The 22,379-nt window shown below is 40.4% G+C and overlaps 1 protein-coding gene across 1 annotated transcript; it reads right to left on the minus strand.

Annotated features, from left to right (window-relative positions):
* Positions 1 to 560: 560 nt before the first annotated feature.
* On the minus strand, positions 561 to 14,097 carry RGS13 (regulator of G protein signaling 13; the record flags this gene model as incomplete). Its single annotated transcript, XM_083360703.1, has 4 exons — positions 561 to 1,723; positions 4,298 to 4,464; positions 10,395 to 10,456; positions 14,033 to 14,097. 4 exons carry the CDS (start codon positions 14,095 to 14,097, stop codon positions 1,550 to 1,552), a joined length of 468 nt encoding a protein of 155 aa, XP_083216829.1. The 3' UTR covers positions 561 to 1,549.
* Between the last annotated feature and the right edge of the window lie 8,282 nt (positions 14,098 to 22,379).

Raw genomic sequence — 22,379 nt, forward strand, 5'->3', positions numbered from 1 at the left:
ACCCTCAGATCTGTCCCACTCCTCCCCAGGCCCCCATAGGCACCCTTGATGTGAACGATGTAGAGCTGGCCATGCCCACCCAGTAGGCCATACGCACTCTAGCCACACCCACCCAGTAGGCCACGCCCACCCTGGCCATACCCACCCGGCCCCCTGAGGGCAACTGCAATGCTGATGCGGCCCTCAGTGAAATTGAGTTTGACACCCCTGCCCTAGAGGGTTGATGTTCCAAAGGGCGGGGCAGAGAAAGCTTTCTTCCTGGGCTCCACCAGATGGCAATCCTCAATACTGTATTTTTGTTTTTTTAAAAATAGTAGTTTTATTAAATGCATTCCCTAATATTGTAGAAAATTCTAGTTTATGCATCTCCTACCAAACCTAATGTCATGGGTAGGCATAATTGGGAAGAAATGTCACTCAAATAAGACAATAAATAAAAGAATTTTACAATTATTATGTTAACAATATCCAAATTTTATTGGATTATTCATTTGTATTTTATTAAATATAAATATTGTAAGAAAAAATAATAATTTAAATATCTTCCAAATGATCTCCCCTTTCATTTAAATTCACATATTACATACATCCACTTACTCACTTATATTCATACTAACTTTGATGTTAACTTCCATTGTTTGTGTTCAGCGTCTGCTTGGTGGCTTTGAAAAACATAGGTTTTAATTACACTACCTCTCTACAGTATATCAATTAATTAAGTTTTGAAACACTTTAATTTAATATACCTGTATTTCTAAACTACCCAATCACTACCATTCTCTTGGGAGGTGGGGGTGAACAAAACTTCCAAAAATATACTATTTAAAATAAAATATAAACGTTAAAAGATAATGATACTAGCGTTATGTAGATTTTAATATAATACTATAAATATAGCTTGTCCTTAATATATTGTTACAGATTTACCTATATTTTATTTTGTTGGGTGTGGCTTTTATATAGTGTAGGGTGAACTCCAGCAGCAGCTGCAGTCTTCCTTGAATTGTTTAAAAGAGACTTAATGGCTTAATGGCTGGATGACTGGCTGAATATTAATAGAGTTTCTGGATATTGATGCTGCAGCTTGCATAAGGCAGGAAGTGCCACAGAGGAGTGATGGATCAAGAAGTTGTTAAGACTTAGAAGTTCTGATCTGAGTAAGAATACTTGGTTAACTCAACCACATCAGCCTCTGACATTATGATGGTTCCATTATTCAGACAATATTAAAGCTTTGGTTGATACATTTGAATTTTACAGTTCCATTTTGTATAAACTTTCCCATGCCAAGTTAAAACAAGAAAATAATGCTCATATCAAAATATTTGTATTTTATGAGTCCATTCAGTTAGTGTATTCTTCTCCAAACTGGGGAACATGATTTTGACTTTAACTCAGAGGGCATTAAACTGGGGAAGATGTTGCTGGTTGGGAATGATGAGAATTGAAATGTAATGTATTATGAAAGTGCCATGCTTGCTTTTATCTGATTTTGAAACTCAAAATAAAGCCCTCACCTTTCCTCTTTGAGACAGACTGTTGATTGTCATTAGGCCGAAAGAGTGAAGATAAGGCTTTGGTAGATTTCTGAACTAAGAAACCTGGGATATGAGTCTCTTTCCATATGCAGATAAACAATTTTTTGAGCCTCATCGAAACAACACTGAGTTGGTTCCTGAATCTTCAAGGTAATACTTTCTCTTACTGGACTGTCAATATTAATCTGAAAAAAAAGAAAGAAAGTAGCTTTTATTTTACTTTTTAAAGAAGGCAAGAAACTGGATCTAGTAGGTAGCTAAAGAATGTACAAAAAAATGAGCATCAAGAAAGATGTCATAACATTTATTTATTTATTTATCTGGGTATGGCTACCCAACTTGCAAATAACCTGAATAACTTGCATACAGTTAAAAGCATATCCCTGGTGACACCCAGGGATAGGGCCTTCTCAGTGGGAGCGCCTGCCCTCTGGAACCAGCTGCCGGTGGAGCTGAGGACTGCCCCCGACCTCCGATCATTCCGCCGGGGCCTGAAGACCTGGCTTTTTCAGCTCTCGGGCCCAGACTGAGGAAGAATTTTTAATTTGGGGTTCTTTTTAACTGACTACAGGGTTAATTTAATACTTTTTAATTTGTTCTTAATTTTTGTATTTTGGATTTTTAATTCCCTGTAAACCGCCCTGAGTCCTCAGGGAATAGGGCGGTATATAAATATAACTAAATAAATAAATAAATAAATAAAAACCAGAGAAATCAATAGAAAAACACACAAAACACCATAATTCAGAATAATCAAAACCAAATCAAATGTATTCCAATACAAAATCATATCAGGATGGGCTCAGAACTAAAGTTCAGGTCCACTGCTTTACCAAAGACCAACAAATATACGAGCCAGTGTGGTCGAAAGGTTATGGCTAAGGTGGCACAAATAGGTGTCATGGAAGATCACTGGATGACTTGAAGCCAGTTATTCACAGCCCAATTTCCCTTACAGGTTTGTTGTATAAAAATAAATTCTTAATGTGGATACTGTGGTACAGAGGTACTGTGTATGCTGACTATAACTCCTAAAGGAAACTGGGTATATAACTTTGATAAATAAGTAGTCTGTTCTTTTAAAAAAATGTCTGGACATATGAAAATGTAATATGACATGGAGATATGATGGCATTCTTTTGTAATTTTACTTTTGTTATTTTTTTCTATAACTTGGCGTCTCTGGGAAACCTACTGATGGACTAGTGAGATTCTTAGACTAATCTAACCAGCTTGCTTTATCTTGGTTAATAGTTCAAATAATTCCAGTATTCTAATGAAAGTTGACTATGCTAAAGCCTTTGATTGTGTGGATCACAACAAATTGTGGCAAGTTCTTAAAGAGATGGAAGTACCAGTCCATCTTATTTGTCTCTTGAGAAACCTATACGTGGGTCAAGAAGCAACAGTGAGAACTGGACAAGGAACCACTGATTGGTTCAAAATTGGGAAAGGAGTCCAGCAAGGCTGTATACTGTTGCCCTGCCTGTTTAACTTATATGCTGAGCACATCATGAGAAAGGCAGGGCTAGATGAATCAAAAGTTGGAATTAAGATTGCTGGGAGAAATATCAACAACCTAAAATATGCAGATGATAGCACTCTAATGGCAGAAAGTGAAGAGGAACTAAAGAGCCTCTTGATGCAGGTGAAGAAGGAGAGTGCAAAAGTTGGCTTGAAACAACATTAAGAAAACCAAGATCATGGCATCCGGTACTCTCAATTCCTGGCAAATAGATGGGGAAGAAATGGAGATAGTGACAGATTTTATTTTCCTGGGCTCCAAGATCACTGCAGATGGGGACTGTAGCCAAGAAATTAAAATATGCTTGCTCCTGGGAAGGAAAGCTATGGCAAATCTAGACAGCACACTAAAAAGCAGAGACAACACCCTGCCAACAAAAGTGCGTATAGTCAAGGCCATGGTTTTCCAGTTGCAATGTATGGCTGTGAAAGTTGGACCATAAGAAAGGCTGAACGCCAAAGAACTGAGGCCTTTGAACTATGGTGCTGGAGAAGACTCCTGTGAGTCCCTTAGACTGCAAGGCATTCAAACTGGTCAGTCCTAGAGGAGATCAAACCTGACTGCTCTTTAGAAGGCCAGATCCTGAAGTTGAAACTCAAATACTTTGGCCACCTAATGAGAAGGAAGGACTCACTGGAGAAGAGCCTAATGCTGGGAAAGATCGAGGGCAATAGAAGAAGGGGATGACAGAGAATGAGGTGGCTGGATGGAATCACTGAAGCGGTAGGCGTGAGCTTAAATGGACTCTAGAAGATGGTAGAGGACAGGAAGGCCTGGAGGAACGTTGTCCATAGGGTCGTGATGGGTCAGACACGACTTTGTAACTAACAACAACAATGAAAGTTGCAGAAGGATCAGGAAGAGAATAAATATGAGGAAGTGTCCATAGCCTGTAAGGTTTTTTGAACTGAATATTAGACTACCTAAATAAATGTGAAACAACTATAGTATTTAATACATCATTAATTCATTTACTTTTATATAATGAATTTGTTTATAAAGGTGGCCTTCTAGAGATATATCTCCTCTCTTCTAGCAGCTTGCTTGTGTAGCTTTGTGTTGAGATTTAATGAAATATTCCTCCTCAGTAAAGAAAGAAAATTCTTATTCATTATACCAAAGCTGTCCACTTGGAGAAATTATTTAAAATTCTCAACAACCATGAAAGCATTCACACATTTCTTTGCAAAAGAAGAGAAATTATATTGTATTCCTCTCCAATTTATTAATTTACCTCTTTTGGAGCCTGGGGTTGGATATATTCCTTAAAAAGTTTCTGTGCCTCCAATATTCTTTTCCTCTGTGATAAAATCTTCTTATACTTTTCACAAGCCAACCAGAATTCCATGTTCTCATCACTATATTCACTCTTCAGGTAGGACTTGTAGACAATTGGCCCATCTGAAAACAATGTAAATCAAACATTGATTTTCAAACCATATTTTATTTATTTATTTATTTATTTATTTATTTATTTATTAAATTTTTATACCGCCCTTCTCCTGAAGCACTCAGGGCAGTGTACAGGGCAATAAATATCAAAATATAAATACAAAAGTTAAAAAGAAGTTAAAAAGGATTAAATAATTATGCCCAATATAATACAATAATAAAACTGTGTTAAAACTAAATCCATCAGACCAGGCCAGATTGTTCAAATAGATAGGTCGGGGGCCATACAGAGCTCAACCGGCAAGCAGTTCTATAGGTCTGGCATGCCCACAGAGAATGCCCTCCCCCTGGGGGCCACCAATCGACATTCTCTGATCGGAGGCACCCTGAGGAGGCCCACTCTGTGGGAGCACACTGGACGGAGGGAGGTTGACACCGGCAGCAGGTGCTGCCATAGGTAATCCGTACCCATGCCATGTAGGGCTTCATACGTCATTACCAGCACCTTGAATCTCACCCATAGGGCAACTGGCAGCCAATGCAGCTCGCGGAGCAGAGGTGTAACATGGGAGTATCGGGAGACCCCCAACACAACTCGCGCGGCTGCATTCTGCACCAGTTGAAGCCTCCGAGTGGTCCTCAAGGGCAGCCCCATGTAGAGAGCATTGCAGTAGTCTAAATGAGAGGTCACGAGCGCATGAATGACTGTACGCAAGGCATCCTGGTCTAGATAGGGCCGCAACTGGCGCACTAGGCGAACCTGGGCAAAGGCCCCCCTAGTCACAGCTCCTATATGATCTTCTAAGGAGAGCTGTGAGTCTAGAAGGACCCCCAAGTTGTGAGCCCGATCTACGGGGGGTAATAACTCACCCCCATATTAAGAGATGGAAAATTCTGCGTTTCCTGAGATGCCAACACGCACAGCCACTCAGTCTTGTCAGGGTTGAGCTGAGGCCTGTTCCTCCCCATCCAGACCCGGACCGCCTCCAGGCAATGGGACATCACGTCGAGGGCATCACTGGGGTGGTTTGGGGTTGAAATAAAAAGCTGGGTATCATCAGCGTACTGATGATAACCAACTCCAAAACCACGAATGATCTCACCCAGAGGCTTCATGTAGATGTTCAACAGGAGAGGCGAGAGGACCGATCCCTGAGGAACTCCACAAACAAGGGGCCTCAAGGTCAACCTCTGCCCTCCTGCCAACACCAACTGCGAATGCCCCAGAAGGTAGGAGGAGAACCACTGAAGAACTGTGCCTCCCACTCCCAACCCCCTGAGACGCCGCAGCAGGATACCATGGTCGATGGTATCGAAAGCCGCTGAGAGGTCTAATAGGACTAGGACAGAGGAACAACCCCATCTCCGTGCTGTACCCGGGCCTGAAACCCGATTGGTACGGGTCTAAATAATCAGCTTCCTCCAAGAACAGAGGGAGCTGATGTGCCACCACGCTCTCAACAACCTTCACAAGAAAACGAAGGTTGGAGACCGGATGAAAGTTATTTAATACAGCTGGGTCCAGGGCAGGCTTCTTGAGGAGGGGTCTCACCACCGCCTCCTTCAAGGTGGCGGGAAAACTACCCTCCCTCAGAGAAGCAGTTATCACTGCCTGGAGCCAGCCTCGTGTCCCATCCTGAGCTGCATAAACCAGCCAGGAGGGGCACGGGTCCAACAAACACAGGGTGGAGCTCAGCTTCCCCATGATCCTGTGCACATCTTCAGGAGTCACAGGATGAAACTCCTCCCAGATAATATCGACAAGACTGCCCTTGTCCTCATCGTCAGACTCTGCCCAGTCGGAGTCCAAACCGGTCCGAATCCGAGCGATTTTGTCCGACAGATGTTGACTAAACTCCTCGGCACGACCCTGCAAGGGCTCCTCCCTCACCTCCTGATTAAGGAGGGAGCGAGTTACCCTAAACAGGGCAGCTGGGAAATTATCTGCGGACGCGATGAGGGCAGCAAAGTGATTAGACCCTGCCGTCCTCATCACCGCAAGATAAGATCTCGTGAAAGACCTTAATCGCAACCGGTCAGACTCAGATCGGCTGGATATCCAACAGCTCTCTAGGCCCCGTCTCCAACACTTCATCTCCCAGAGCTCCATGGAAAACCATGGTGCCCATTGGGATCTGCACCGGGTCAAGGGCCGCATGGGTACAACTCGGTCGAGTGCCTCCATGGCCGCCTTTCCCCAGGCTTCCACTAGGGTGTCAGCCGAGCTGTGAGCAAAGGAGGCAGGTGGGGACCCAAGCGCCACCTGGAACCACTCAGGGTCCATTAAGCACCTAGGGCGGAACCATCTCATTGGTTCAACCACCCCACGATGGGGAGTGGCAAAATGGAAGACCAACCACAGGAGGTAATGATCGGTCCATTGGAAAACCCCCACCTAGATCATGTAACCACTGTCCAGATAGGAAAACCAAATCGAGCGTGTGACTGCCCCCATGAGTTGGACCCTGAATAACTTACGTCAGGTCCATGGCCATCATGGAAGCCATGAACTCCCAAGCTAACTCAGATGATCCCCCCAGGGATGGTAGATTAAAGTCACCCAAAACCATAAGTTTGGGGAACTCAATCACCAACCCTGAGAGGATGTCGAGAAACTCAGGCAGGGCTGCTGCTGCATGACTAGGCGAAAGGTACACCAGCAGCAAGCCCAACTGAGCTCTAGGGCCACATCTCAGGAGGAGGGACTCACACCCGACTATTTGGACAACGGTGGCCTCCTGCGGACATAAGGTCTCCCTCACGACTATCGCCACTCCTCCACCCCTATCCTGAGCTTGAGGCTGGTGCAGCACCCGGAAACCCGATTGACAAAGATCAACTAGAGGGACACCGCCCTCTGGGCCCAACCAGGTTTCCGTGATGCAAGCCAGGTCCGCATGCTCCTCCTTGATCAAATCACGTATAAGAGGAGCCTTGTTGGCTACGGACCTGGCATTAAGATACACGAGCCTGAGCTCAGGTGGCTGCTCATCCTCGCTCCCGGAACCATAGGCTGAAACCAGGGGGTTGGAGCGCATCACTGCTCGAAGACAGTGGGGACGCACTCCCAGATATTGATACGCCCCCCTGTTCATATGCCTGCTGCCATTCCCAACTGCCGTGGGAATAGACAAACCCACACCCCGCTCCAGGGCCCCGGAGGCATCCAACCCAAGCCTCGTCACGGCACGAACAATCCCAGGCCTGGTCTGAGAAACGGTTGGTGGAACCCCCCTGTCTCCAACCAAACCTTTTGAGAACCCTCCCCCCTCCCTTACCCCACAAAAAATTGAGCTAAAAAGTGCACCAGGGGCCTCTTATTAAATTTGTGATGGAGGCTCCTGTCCTTGCCCAACCATCTCTCAGGGTCCCAATAATTGGGCCCGTCATCAAGAGGATAGGTTGAAATAAAGGCGGGTTGCGCCCAGGAAGGGGGGGCACCCCTGAGTGCAAATAAGTCTGTGCTTGAATAAGATAAAACCATTTTTGGGGTAGATCCAGCCAGGCAGTCCCATAATCACTCCAAAAGATGTAAAATAGAAGGTCAACAATGTCCAGTCCACCAGCTCCCTGCCACTTGAGCTGGCCAGGTGACTTCCGAGACAGATCTGGCATGTCCCTCTCACAGAGGGCCCAAACCTATCCAGAAGCGGACAGGATACCAACCCAAATAAAGCATACCTCCCTAGATCTCTCACCTTTAGGGAGATAGGAGATGGTATAGGGTGGTATAGTTGATAGTATAGCTGAGCCACCCTCTCACAGCGGCTCAGCTCCAAGACCTTCTGAGTCCGATGGGTTCGGTGGGTTCATGAGGGGAATATTAAAAGTAATTATAATGATTGTTATGTTTATTCTCTGTATGAAACATCCTATGAGGGATCATTTTCTGAGATTCTGGCATTATAACAGGAAGTGAAAATTATTTCTGCAGATAACTATCTATTTTGTTTTCCCTTCCATTTACCATAATGTGCAGTATTCATAGAGATATTTTTCATTTTACTCAGTATTGTCATTCTCAAGGACCTGTGACTCTATAGTTTATAACTTCCAACTAGTCTATCTACAGTCATGGTAGTATAGGAGATTTTGGAGTGTTCTAATCCAAATAGCTTCCCAGCTGGCTATAGCAGGACTAGAACTCAGTCTCTCAATAGGATCATAGATCAGGGGTGTCAAACTCGCAGCATCACATGATGTGTCACAACGTATCATGACATTTTTTCTACTGCCGGCAATGGGGTGGGCGCGGTTTTGGCATGACACCCCTGCCTTAGATCCTATTTGCCTGCCCCCCCCTACCTTCTGTTTAGTAGTGACATCCACCATGGGCATTTTGAGTTCAGCAGAGGAGAAATTTTTTAAAAAAGAAACTGATATTTGATATATAATGCCAGTCTGGAAAATCCTAAGGATATAAGCAAATGAGCCAATGTGCTCAAAAGAAGGTTAAACAGTCGCTTACCCAGGGTAAAGAAAAGAAAAATAAGCAAAAAGGTTGTGTGTTATTTCTAAATATAGATCGTATTCTTGAAACACAGCAGTTGATGAAATCCTTTGTTATTGCTTCTTAAGTTCCTTCAATAAATACTGAAGAAGATCTTGGATGCCTTGTGAGCTTGGCTATGTTTAGTCCTGGGATGAAGCCTGACACTGCCAATGCCTGTCAAGAGCCTCTCCAGCATCTGTTTTTAGTTAGGGAATGAGAAAGCACTAAAGAGAGTGAAAGTTTAAAAAAAAAGGCAGAGAGCTAATTCAGAGTGAATGGGTGGTAGAATAGGTAATGGAGTGTGGGGGATATGAAGAGCACAGAGTGAGCGAGAGAGTGAGACGGAACGTGACAGAAGAACAAGTAAAAGAGAAATAAGTGAGAGAACATGCCAGTGATGGAGGGAAAGAAGGAGAATGTAAAAGAGCTAATCATGGATAATCTGAGGTGGGGGTGGGGGTGGGGGTGGAGGATCCAGTGCCTGATCCTTGTGTTCAGTGGACATGTGGGGTTTTCTCAGTAAAGCAGAAAAGGCAGAAATCCTCCACTCATCCTGAAAATCAAGTTCCAATGGATGATTCAACTGCTAGTATAGTCATTTGATGAAATTCACCTCATCCCATACAATACACTATGGAGAGCAATCAGTAGATGTTTTCAGCAAATTTGCATTTTGTTGACTTTGAGAATTATACCATATATGGTATACCATATATGGTATAATTCTGTAAAAAAATCTGTAAAAAAATCAGTGCAGGGTTTTTGTTTTTGTTTGACTGGCATTCCTTTTTTAAAAGTTTTCAATTGCTTCTTTTGAACTGGAAGAAATGATATTTGCATTAACAAGATCATTTTCTGTGGGGAACACTTGCATTTTAGAGAGATTGGGTACAATAGCATATAACAAACTGAGAAGAGTAACAACGTGAAATGCCCTAGGCAGAGCTTCATTGGTAAGAATTCTCCAGTGAAAAATAATTATGTTAGGTTGCTACTAATCAGCTTGAAACTTCTGACATCCCTTTGACCCACCAGAAAAAGGCACTTTGGGTTTTCCTCTCCTGCTTTACTGGGACCTTCTTAATCAGTTTTGGAAAGTTGGCTAGCTCACCATTCTAAGCATTAGTTAGAACTTGGCCAGCCCAGCCCAGCCTAACCCATTATCACTTTAGGGACATGTGATTGATGGAAATCCACCAATTGGTGCATTTTCATTTGCCCTGCAATAAACTGCGAGGATAGCATTACAGCCCAATCTTGTTAGTGAGGCAGAGTTAACATTATTTAAATAGAGGGATAAGATTTTTGTTGGCATACTTCATGCTGCCTCATGGAGTGGAACACAGCATGTTAAGTTGGCTATTTGAATATGTCCTATGCCATAAATACCTTTTACTTATTCCCATCCCATCTTACTCTACTGATTAATAATGATGTCTTTACTCACATTTAGTAGCCATAAGCTTTTCGAAAGACTGAGACCACTGAAGTACTTCTTCCAGGCTTATTCTTTGAGAAGCAAGGACAGGGAGAGAAAACACAAAGTTAGAGCAGGCAATAATCACAGTTTCATAACTAGCTTTAATAAAATCTGAGACTAAGGATACTGAACATCTATCCTTGTGCTTTGCTGAACATCCCCAAATATTGCCTAAATTTGTTTCCTGGTATTTTCAAGCTAAAGGGGGAGGGGGGAAATAATGCTAGCTTTAATGAATATTTCACATGGCAGAGAATACATCTGCATTTTTAGACAATTTAAATAATCAGTTAAAATAATTACAATAGCTGTAATATTACTGCATGTGGGCCTGCCTATCAAGAAAGGATAGGCCAGCACATCTGAGTTTCATTAGTGTGGATAAAAATTAGATGGCAACAAGCAGGTAGAGAAAATTTTATTTTTAATTTGCTCCTCAGAGACTGAATCCCTAAGGAAGCAACTTTTATAACTGGGTTCCTACATGATGGAGCCTCCAGTTCCAGTACTGAGGCAGAATATTATTTGTATTTTGTTTTAGAAGTTGCCTGGAAAATCTTTTTATTCTTAGGGTATTTGTCTATGTGTAAAATTATTGAATGAATGAATGGCATCATCAATAAATGTAGACATACTTAATAGAAAATAAGTGCCACTGAACTTACTGCAACATTAGGACCTATTTTTTTAAGCTTCCTTTGTTCAGAATTTGAAATATTCATGTTTCAAATCCTCCTATGTAATTTACAATATTTCTTTGTAGTGAAAAATCATACTTGGTTTTGAACTATGTATTTAGTCATTCTTGCTCAATGGGACACTTGGAAATATACCGGTTGGTATACTGTACTAAATATGCCAATAAGCAACCCAATCAACTTTAAAAATAGACCCAGAGAGTTGATTGGCACCTGTTCCCTAGGCAAGTAGGATCACGGACATTACATTAGAAATTATATTAGAAAGAAACTACTGAAAGGAAGAGTAGTATAAAAATAACAAAATGTAGCACTTGAAATTATAATGTTACATTATGTTACAAAGTACTATAGAGTAAACTATTTTTTGTAATTATTGAAATGGCTAGAGATCATTATGGATTTCCATTGTTCATAATTGGGAAGTGAAGTAACTTATTTTTTCACATTAAAGAAATAGAATAGAATAGAGATGGAAGGGACCTTGGAGGTCTTCAAGTCCAGTCCCCTGCTCAAGCAGGAGAACCTATACCATTTCAATGGAAGAGATTAGCTCTCCTAGACTGCCATGTACTGGGATACAAAATAGAGGCATTTGTTTTCATCTTCTCCTTTGACCTGTTATTACCACCCAAACACTTACAAAAGCAACTTCATTATTTTGAAGTTTAGTACTAATCCATTCTTGATTAAAAGTAAAATTGGGTTCCAGATGTTAAGGCCAAATAAAAGATTCATAAACCAGCTCGGCTGTTTGTAGGGTTTTATAGGCTTGCTAGCTTATAATCTCTTTCACTATTTTTATTGGACAACATGAATAGATATGTATGTACAAATGTCTGTTTCTGTCTTATACCAGTAGCACTCCTGGGCCTATAATCATTTATTAACAATCAAATGAGGCAATCTTTGCTGATGATATAATCTAGGTTATGTTTGTTTAGCACCCAGACACTGTTTTTAGGACCATCAAAATGGCAATAAAAGGTGTGCAGCTTTTTAATTGTCCAGAATTCATCAGGGAAAACATTAACCAAAGAGGAGAGAAGAGAGTGTAAACTTGTTAGGTCAACTGGTTCAAGTCATGTGGTTTATAGTTCAAAGTCCCAGGGATTCCTATATTTATCATATGACAAAAACACTCTTCCCCACACATGCAAACAACAGATGGCCTTTGTGGTTTACAACTGGTAGGGGAATATTTTTCCATTATCCTTAAATTCCCAATCTAAATTATACTAATAAAAATAACAAATGTCTGCATTTTTAAATTCTACCTTAGACTGACTTTGAACCACTGAGCAGTGTCAGCAGATAAAAGAAAGCATGACAGTCATAACTGTAAAATCAAAGTCCTGTTTGTGAGTGTATGTCTGTGTGTAGTAGAGATGGTATCATGTTTGTCCAATGGAGCTTCCCTTCCCTATATATCCAGTTTATCCCCAAATCTATTGTATTCCCAAACAATCTAGAGCAAATTAAAGTGAGAGGATGAAGGTTTATGAATGAGATTGGGGAAGTAATTTATGGAAAAATGTCATTCTATCAGTGGACATACACAACTGGATTCAATTTGAATCAGCAGCCCTTTCATAACTGCTGAGTGTATGTCACTGAATTCTCTGAAGGAGACAACAGATCCATAATAACAGTGAGCTTGCACCATTTTCATCCACTGCTTTTTACTTATCATCTATAGCACAGGTGTCAAACTTGCCGCATCATGTGCCATGTTGTGACGTATCATGACTTTTTTTGCATTGCTGCAGCTGGAGTGGGCACGGCCTCCACATGACGCAACCGACCCACGGGCTGGCAGTTTGACAACCTGAAGGATTACTCCAGAAGCTTGTAATAAGAATATCCATATAGCTCAATGCCTAACTGACTATAGTTTTATCTTGCCTATGGTTTGGAGTCAGAAAAGATATAAGCAATAAGTTAATCAGAACTATGAGCTCAAAATCTGATGGCCAAAGTAAAGCCCTTGAGAGGCTTATTTGACCAGGAGACTGAAGGTTTCTTATGTTTCTCCATTTATGTCTTGTCTATTCTCAAAATGTTTAAACTTTATACGGGTACATCTTTTTACATTCTTCAATGAAGATTAAGTTAGGCTGAGAAAATGTTCAAAATGTTCAAAATCAATAATGACCTTCATGGCTAAAAGATTTGGTCTTAACTTTCTTCTGTTCTAGATATTCTCATCACCATTAGTGGGAATGTTGTAATAATATATTAATCAGTATTCAACTAGAGGAGATAATATGTGTATAAGGTGGGGTGTTTTTGATGCAGCTTTTTTAATGCTTTGACTTGTATTTTATGGTGGGTTTATTTTGTTTTCTTGGATTTTTTTTTGGAGTTTTGTATTTTGTATTTTAACTTTGTTCTGAATAAAATAAAAATACATATGAAAAACAAACCAAAAACCAAAACCAAAAATAACTACTTACCTCTAAACCACACTCTGAATTTTGACTGGGCCCCTGCATAGGATTTGACCCAAAGTTTCCTCCTTCTATTGTTATTGCTTCCAAAATTGTATATACTCTACAGTACATGGAGGCAGACAAGTACTATGTGATGCTCACTCTTGGGAAACCAAAAATCCCTGGTTCCCTCCTTTACCCTTTGTTCTGTAAATAAGGTTTCTTGTTGATTGGTTTGTACTTACTTTGAATGAATGAACCTTTATTGTCAAAGCACAACAAAGTACAACAAAGTACATTGAGATTGGCTGAGCCTCCCTTCATGCCCCCCTCCCCCAACAACTAACAGTGACAACAAACCCACCATCTTGTTACACCTTGAGAGCTAATTGCAGAACACACTGGCCTCACAAGTCAATCATACATAAAGTTAATTCCCATTCAAGAGCCTGACAGCCCATGGATAGAAGCTTACTTGGAAATGGCTCTGTTTGTGCCATCTCTGAATAAACTGCAAAGCCAACAGTTGCTGTGATTCATAATCCTGGATGAAGAAAACAAAAAATATTTAAGCACTCTATTCAAGGGATGTTGGTAAGATGCAGGTAAAATGATAATACTTATGTATTGACGCAACTTTAGGTCATCTTCCAGACAAAACAAACCAGTTCTCATCCAGGCTTACCTTGAGCTCATTACATATGAGTCGAGTTAATATCCTGATTATTAGCTATCTTTCAATCCCTGCAAGATTATACCCTCCCATATGCCTGGGGCAGTTTCCAAGAATATCTGCATGATGAAAGCTTTCTAAATTCCTCAAGGCCTGTCTGTTCCATGAAGCCTCAGCCTCAAGTCTCAAATTTCCACATGTAACTGCACTACGTTTAAGATCTAGCATGTCCCTATATAAAGGTAGTCGTTTCCAACTCTAGGGGCCGGTGCTCATCTCTGTTTCAAAGCCAAAGAGCAAGCGCTTGTCCGAGGACGTCTCCATGGTCGTGGCGAAGGGGCTTGTGTAATTCAATGAAGCTATGAGCTATGCCGTGCAGGGCCACCCAAGACGGACAGGTCATAGCCGAGAGTTCTGACAAAACGTGATCCACTGGAGAAGGAAATGGCAACCCACTCCAGTATCTTTGCCATGAAAACCCTATGGACAGTACCAAAAGGCAAAATCATATGACGCTGGAAGATGAGCCCCTCAGGTCGGAAGGCGTCCAATATGCTACTGGGGAAGAGCAGAGGGCTAGTACTAGTAGCGCCAGAAAGAATGAAGCGACTGGGCCAAAGCCGAAAGGATGCTCAGCTGTGGATGTGTCTGGTGGTGAAAGGAAAGTCCGATACTGTAAAGATTTTTTCTCCATAGGAACCTGGAATGTAAGATCCATGAATCAAGGAAAGCTGGACGTGGTCAAACAAGAGATGACAAGACTGAACATCGACATCTTAGGTATCAGCGAACTAAAATGGACAGGAATGGGTGAATTTAATTCAGATGACCATCAGGTATACTACTGCGGGCAAGAATCCCTCAGAAGAAATGGAGTAGCCTTCATAGTCAATAAAAGAGTAGGAAAAGCAATACTGGGATACAATCCTCAAAATAACAGAATGATCTCAGTTCGAATCCAAGGCAAACCATTCAATATCACAGTAGTCCAAGTCTATGCCCCAACCACCGGAGCTGAAGAGGATGAAATTGACCGGTTCTATGAAGCCCTACAGCACCTTATAGAAGTAACACCAAAAAATGATGTCCTTATCATCATGGGGGATTGGAATGCTAAAGTAGGAAGCCAAAAGATAACTGGAAGAACAGGCAAGTTTGGCCTTGGAGTACAAAATGAAGCAGGGCACAGGCTGATAGAATTTTGTCAAGAGAATACGATGGTCATAGCAAACACTCTTTTCCAACAACCCAAGAGACGGCTCTACACATGGACATCACCAGACGGTCAACACAGAAATCAGATTGACTATATGCTCTGCAGCCAAAGATGGAGAAGCTCTATACAGTCAGTAAAAACAAGACCAGGAGCTGACTGTGGCTCAGACCATGAGCTTCTCTTTGCAAAGTTTAGGCTTCAACTGAAGAAAGTAGGGAAAAGCACTAGGCCACTCAGGTATGAATTAAATCATATCCCTGTTGAATATACAGTAGAGGTGACAAATAGATTTAAGGAATTAGATCTGATAGACAGAGTGCCTGAAGAACTATGGACAGAGGTTCGTGACATTGTACAACAGGTAGCAACCAAAACCATCCCAAAGAAAAAGAAATGCAAGAAAGCAAAATGGCTGTCTGAGGAAGCTTTGCAAATAGCTGAGGAAAGGAGGGAAGCGAAAGGCAAGGGAGAAAAACATAGATATGCCCAATTGAATGCAGAATTCCAGAGAATAGCTAGAAGAGATAAGAATGCCTTCTTAAATGAACAGTGCAAAGAAATAGAAGAAAACAATAGAATAGGGAGGACCAGAGATCTTTTCAAGAAAATTGGAGAGATGAAGGGAAAGTTTAATGCAAAAATGGGCATGATAAAGGACCAAAATGTCAGGGACCTAACAGAGGCAGAAGAGATTAAGAAGAGGTGGCAAAATTACACAGAAGAACTATACAAGAATGAGCTTAACATCCCAGATAATCACAATGCGGTGGTCACTGACCTCGAGCCAGACATCCTAGAATGTGAAGTGAAGTGGGCCTTAGAAAAGCTGAGCAACAACAAAGCTAGTGGAGGTGACAGTATTCCAGCTGAGCTATTCAAAATCTTAAAAGACAGTGCAGTAAAAGTGCTACACTCAATTTGCCAGCAAATTTGGAAAACTCAACAGTGGCCACAGGATTGGAAAAGATCAGTTTACATCCCAATTCCAAAGAAAGGCAGTGCCAAAGAATGTTCAAACTATCGCACCATTGCACTCATTTCTCATGCTATTATAGTCATGCTTAAAATCCTACAAGCTAGACTTCAGCAGTATGTGGATCGAGAACTACCAGAAGTACAGGCAGGATTTTGAAGAGGCAGAGGAACTAGAGATCAAATTGCCAACATACGCTGGATCATGGAGAAAGCTAGGGAGTTCCAGAAAAACATCTACTTCTGCTTCATTGACTATGCTAAAGCCTTTGATTGTGTGGATCATAACAAACTGTGGCAAGTTCTTAAAGAGATGGGAGTACCAGACCATCTTATTTGTCTCTTGAGAAACCTATATGCGGGTCAAAAAGCAACAGTGAGAACTGGACATGGAACCACTGATTGGTTCAAAATTGGGAAAGGAGTCCGGCAAGGCTGTATACTGTCGCCCTGCCTATTTAACTTATATGCAGAGCACATCATGAGAAAGGCAGGGCTAGATGAATCAAAAGTTGGAATTAAGATTGCCGGAAGAAATATCAACAACCTAAGATACGCAGATGATACCACTCTAATGGCAGAAAGTGAAGAAGAACTAAAGAGCCTCTTGTTGCGGGTGAAGAAGGAGAGTGCAAAACCTGGGTTGAAACTCAACATTAAGAAAACCAAGATCATGGCATCTGGCCCTCTCAATTCCTGGCAAATAGATGGGGAAGAAATTGATGTAGTGACAGATTTTATTTTCCTGGGCTCCAAGATCACTGCAGATGGGGACTGCAGCCAAGAAATTAAAAGACGCTTGCTCCTTGGAAGGAAAGCCATGGCAAATCTAGACAGCACACTAAAAAGCAGAGACATCACCCTGTCAACAAAAGTGCGTATAGTCAAGGCTATGGTCTTCCCAGTTGCAATGTATGGCAGTGAAAGTTGGACCATAAGAAAGGCTGAGTGCCACAGAATTGAGGCCTTTGAACTATGGTGCTGGAGAAGACTCCTGTGAGTCCCTTGGACTGCAAGGCGATCAAACTGGTCAGTCCTAGAGGAGATCAATCCTGACTGCTCTTTAGAAGGCCAGATCCTGAAGCTGAAACTCAAATACTTTGGCCACCTAATGAGAAGGAAGGACTCACTGGAGAAGAGCCTAATGCTGGGAAAGATCGAGGGCAATAGAAGAAGGGGACGACAGAGAATGAGGTGGCTGGATGGAGTCACTGAAGCAGTAGGCGTGAGCTTAAATGGACTCCAGAAGATGGTAGAGGACAGGAAGGCCTGGAGGAATGTTGTCCATAGGGTCGCGATGGGTCGGACACGACTTCGCAGCTAACAACTACAACATTTTTCTACTTGCATTTTTTTTATTAAAGAGTTTTACAAAAACAAAATTTTACAATATATCCCCAAATCCCTCCCACCCCAAACCCACCCTCTTCCCCCCCCCCCACTTCCCAGAGCTAAATACAGGATTATAGTTACAATAATCATATTCTAAATAAAAATTATGCATAATATACAATTAACCAAATTCATAATGCACTTTAACTCTCTTTTAACATAACTAGCAACAATGTACCAATAACAATATCCCACTAAAATCTACTCATAAGCTAAATGGTACTTTTTAGTCCCATATTTGTTTTGAATATAATTTATCCATCTCCTCCAAACTGAAATATATCTTTCCTGTGAATGATCCTTCAGATAAGCAGAAATCTTAGACATTTCTGCAAGATTCGAAACTTTAAACACCCATTCTTCTACAGTGGGCAAACTATCCTTCTTCCAATATTGTCCCACCAGTAACCGTGCTGCCGTTATCATGTTCAACATCAAGTTAGTTTCTTTAACATCACAATCTACAACAATGCCCAATAAAAACAATTGCGGGGAAAACTTTATCTTTCTCTTAAAAATCTTTTGAATGTTCCACCAAATTTTAATCCAAAAAGCTTTTATTTCTACTTGCATTTTTACATGCTTTAGAACTGCTAGGTTGGCAGAAGCTGGGACAAGTAACAGGCGCTCACTCTGTTACGCAGCACTAAGGATTTGACCCGCCAAACTGCCGACCTTCTGATCGACAAGCTCAGCGTCCTAACCAACTGAGCCACCGTGTCCCTTATATAACATGCATCAATTTCCCTCTTTTTCTTTTGTTTTGCTCAGTTGAATTTTAAATTCCCTGATGCCAGTTCCCTTTTAGTGCATCTGCTTCATGGAGCAACATGCATATTGATATCGTTATCATGATTACCACCACCATTATCCATGAAGTATCTTTTCTTATTGTGTTGCACTCCTGTGCCCTTGTTTCTGTTAATTAAGATGTGCTAAATCTAATAGAACTTTTGGAAGTATATTGAGGAGGATTGTTCCTTTTCTTTGTGGAGAAGCAATTCAAGGGGAAATCAGCATCTTTGCTGCCCCTATGTGGACTCCTCTGAAAATGCTTTCCTATGTCCTCTGACAATGTTTACTACAAATACAGTCAGAGGATCTATGCGGACTAAGCTGAGGTGTGAAAAACTAATATACAATAGTCAGTTATGCTGGGAAGAGATGCCCTTTAGATGTGATTGGATAGACTTCTGCATGTGTCCATCTGTGATATCCATCTGTGATTTCTAGATTATTGGAAATGTACTCCCTAAACCATAATGTCTCAATTCCATTAGTTTTATGATTATTTATAGTGGAATAGCTGCAACTGGGTGTTCTGAAAAAGAGTAAATTTTCAATTATTTAACTCACTATTGTATATTTACTGCCATGAAGAAGGAGAAGAGAGTGATAGTGGCGAATATCTGTAGCTCGGATATATGCTTGTTGATTGGTTTCTGACTGTAACATCTTCAAGAGAAGTGACTGTGAAATGATTTACCTCATACTAAAATAAATTGCTTGGAATTGAGGTCTTATTTTTTTGACATGACTGGTAATGGAAGTCAATTGTTACTTGATCTCAGACTTCAAACTATAATAGGCAGGGCTTTTTTTTCTCATAGAATGCTCAGAACGGAGTTCCGGCACCTTTTTGGGATGGAACCTTGTAGGATAGGCAAGGCGGGTTGTATGACATGTGTGAGTTCCGGCACCTTTTTCTTTTACAAAAAAAGCACTGATAATAGGCACATCAAGTTCAGTGGTTCTTTCAGATTTCGGGGAAGTGGCTAAGTACTATGATCTTTGCTTTTCTGTCAGCAAATTCATAAAGGAATTAAATACATAGACTATTTCTCCTGAAAATCCAGAACCCTGAAATGCTCTATTCAGGGCTTCTAACCATACTCAATAATCATGTTTGTATAGTTGCTTGTTTGTTTTCATTTGACATACATGCTCTAGCTTTCACTGTATCTAAGATGAGTAGTTTTTCAGTCTAAGAGGTATCTTCGTGGAACCTTCTTCTCAGTTCCTCAAAAATGAGCCATAAGCTTTACAAAGTTGTGAAGCAATCAGCCAGAGTCTGTTAAACAAAAGACCGCTTTATGCTTTTTGACAAGTATGACTTCTCTTAATAAAATCATCTGTTCTTTTTCAAATAATTTTTTTAAAAAATTTACCTTCTTTTGCAAAATTCAACATTCAGTAAGGAGGGAATTCTCTAATTGTCAGTCATGGCTCTGGGGAGGTTGCAAGTGAGTTAATGGGGAGTCACAACTATGTATGTGATTTAAATTTTGATGAGGCTTGTGCACACAAAGCAGAAGTACTATCAGATCTTCCTGTTTTCATTGGACAAACCTTGCATACAAATTAAACTGTAAAATGTCAGCACTTGAAAAGGGAGCATAAATCATCCATCATTCTCAACAGCAGCTGACTTCTCACATGGCATTTGTCCATCAAACTGTGTGTACAGTTGTTAGTGAAGTTCAGTATTTTTATATACTATTGTTAATTTCTAGACTTCCAAGGCAGAAACATTTCTGTTACCTGGTAAGAAAAAAAGCTAAAGATAATCTATTTACTAATAGTGCCAATAAAAAAATTAAGCCAAGAAAGTGTGAATATGGTGTATATTTTAGTAAGTAATATATTCATACCTTGCCCGTTCTAGCAATAATAGAATCAATTTTATTTATGGGGTGAGGGGTGTTACACAATTTCATTTATCATTGGATTGAAGAGGAAAATTTTGAAAATCCCTGCCATAAGGATTGGATTAATTCAACTATAGTTCTATCTGCATTGAGGGATTATCCTGAGCGTCAGTAGGGAGTATCAAAAACACTTATTACACTTCTACATAAGTGTTTCTTAAAACGAAAAGACTCTTCCATGCATTTTGAATTCTTATGTTCACTAAAATGTTTACTTTTAGAATGTATAAACTTGGAAACCAAAAACACTGACCCATTGAGAAGCCTATTTTGCTTTACTTTACTTTGCTTTTTTCTTTCTTTCTTTCTTTCTTTCTTTCTTTCTTTCTTTCTTTCTTTCTTTCTTTCTTTCTTTCTTTCTTTCTTTCTTTCTTTCTCTTTCCTTCCCTCCCTCCCCCTCTCCCTCCCCCCCTCTCTCTGTCTCTCTGATTTTCATGAATCATTCCATTGGACCTGCTCCCTCAATGAAAGAGAAAAACAGAGAAGCTAATTCATGCAGAGATGCAGCAAAATGGATTTCATGAAAAAAGGTAATTGGCGCATTTTGTTCCAAGCACACCTAAGGAAGAAATGCTGTACTTGCTATGTCCTATATTCTCTTGGAAGAAGATCAAGTAATGCAGCATGCATTTATTTGTAAATTACTGTGGATTATATGCTGCACTATTACAAAACCTCTGAGTGGTTAATAAATAACAGCGTGAATACTTAAATGTAAAAACTCATCAACATGATCAAGGCTCTGATGTGCTACCTTTCAGGTGATTTGATCCTGTAAATGAAATTTTGCATGAAGACAAGATTGTTGAGTCTTTCAACATTGTCATGGACTCTTCCAATTATTATGAAATCTTATTTGAGTTGTAATAAATACATATACTGTATAGCTAGATATTAATGAACATACCTATTTCCTTTTTTAAAAAAATAGTGAAAGCAAATGTTATTAAATTTACTTTAGACTTGCTCTTCATTCAAAAATGTTTCAGCCACAGGGCACTTCAGTTCTAGTCACAAATGAGACTCACACCTTTAATATATTCCTCTCTCCCATCCACTGAAAAATATTAAACTTGGACTATCTTACATATTTCAGTCTCAGAAATATAATGCTTTATATTATCTTATATCTTAATATTGTAAGGCCTTAATTTTTCACCTTTACCAAGTTTGCATTATACAATTTACACAGCAATGGACTTATTTTAGTTACAGGTATTCCATTATAACTATATGTATCTTAACCACAGTTTTCTTCTAATCTGGGAAAGCGTATGAAGAAATCCTTCAGAGCATGGCTCATATCCACTGATTCAGAGTTAATAGCTAAGAATTAAGAAATCAAATGATAAACACTCATTAATTACCCTTAATGATTGTTGAACAGAAATAATTTTCCAAAAGTCTGAAATAATAGTATTCCCATCCTTTCTGCCTCTCATCTGCCCACTTATTCTTGTATAGAAATTGCTACAAAAATCCACCTCTTTGGCAGAATTAGGTTAATAGGTTACTGGGTGTTTTTATTAGAAGCACAAACATGTGATGCTGCATGTAATAATAAAATATTTCAAACTGAGGAGATCCTATTAAAATGATGCTGTACTTACATTTCTAGACTCTCTTATCATGAAATAGTACAGTAGCTGCTTTTAAAATCCCCTGGCAGTTAGGTATAGGCTAGTTCCTTACTTACCACAATATCCTACAAGTTTTTGAGGAGGAGTTTATTGTGATGGTTGAGGAAATTATTTGCTTCTATTTATAATCAGAAGTATGCCAAAATCTGACCCCGATTAGTAGTTTTTGACTTGCAGAGGATGCACCATTGGGGATCTGCTTCTTGAAAAGAGCAAGATCT

This window comes from Vipera ursinii (genome assembly GCF_947247035.1).
Source record: "Vipera ursinii genome assembly, chromosome: 3".
Lineage (NCBI taxonomy): Eukaryota > Metazoa > Chordata > Lepidosauria > Squamata > Viperidae > Vipera > Vipera ursinii.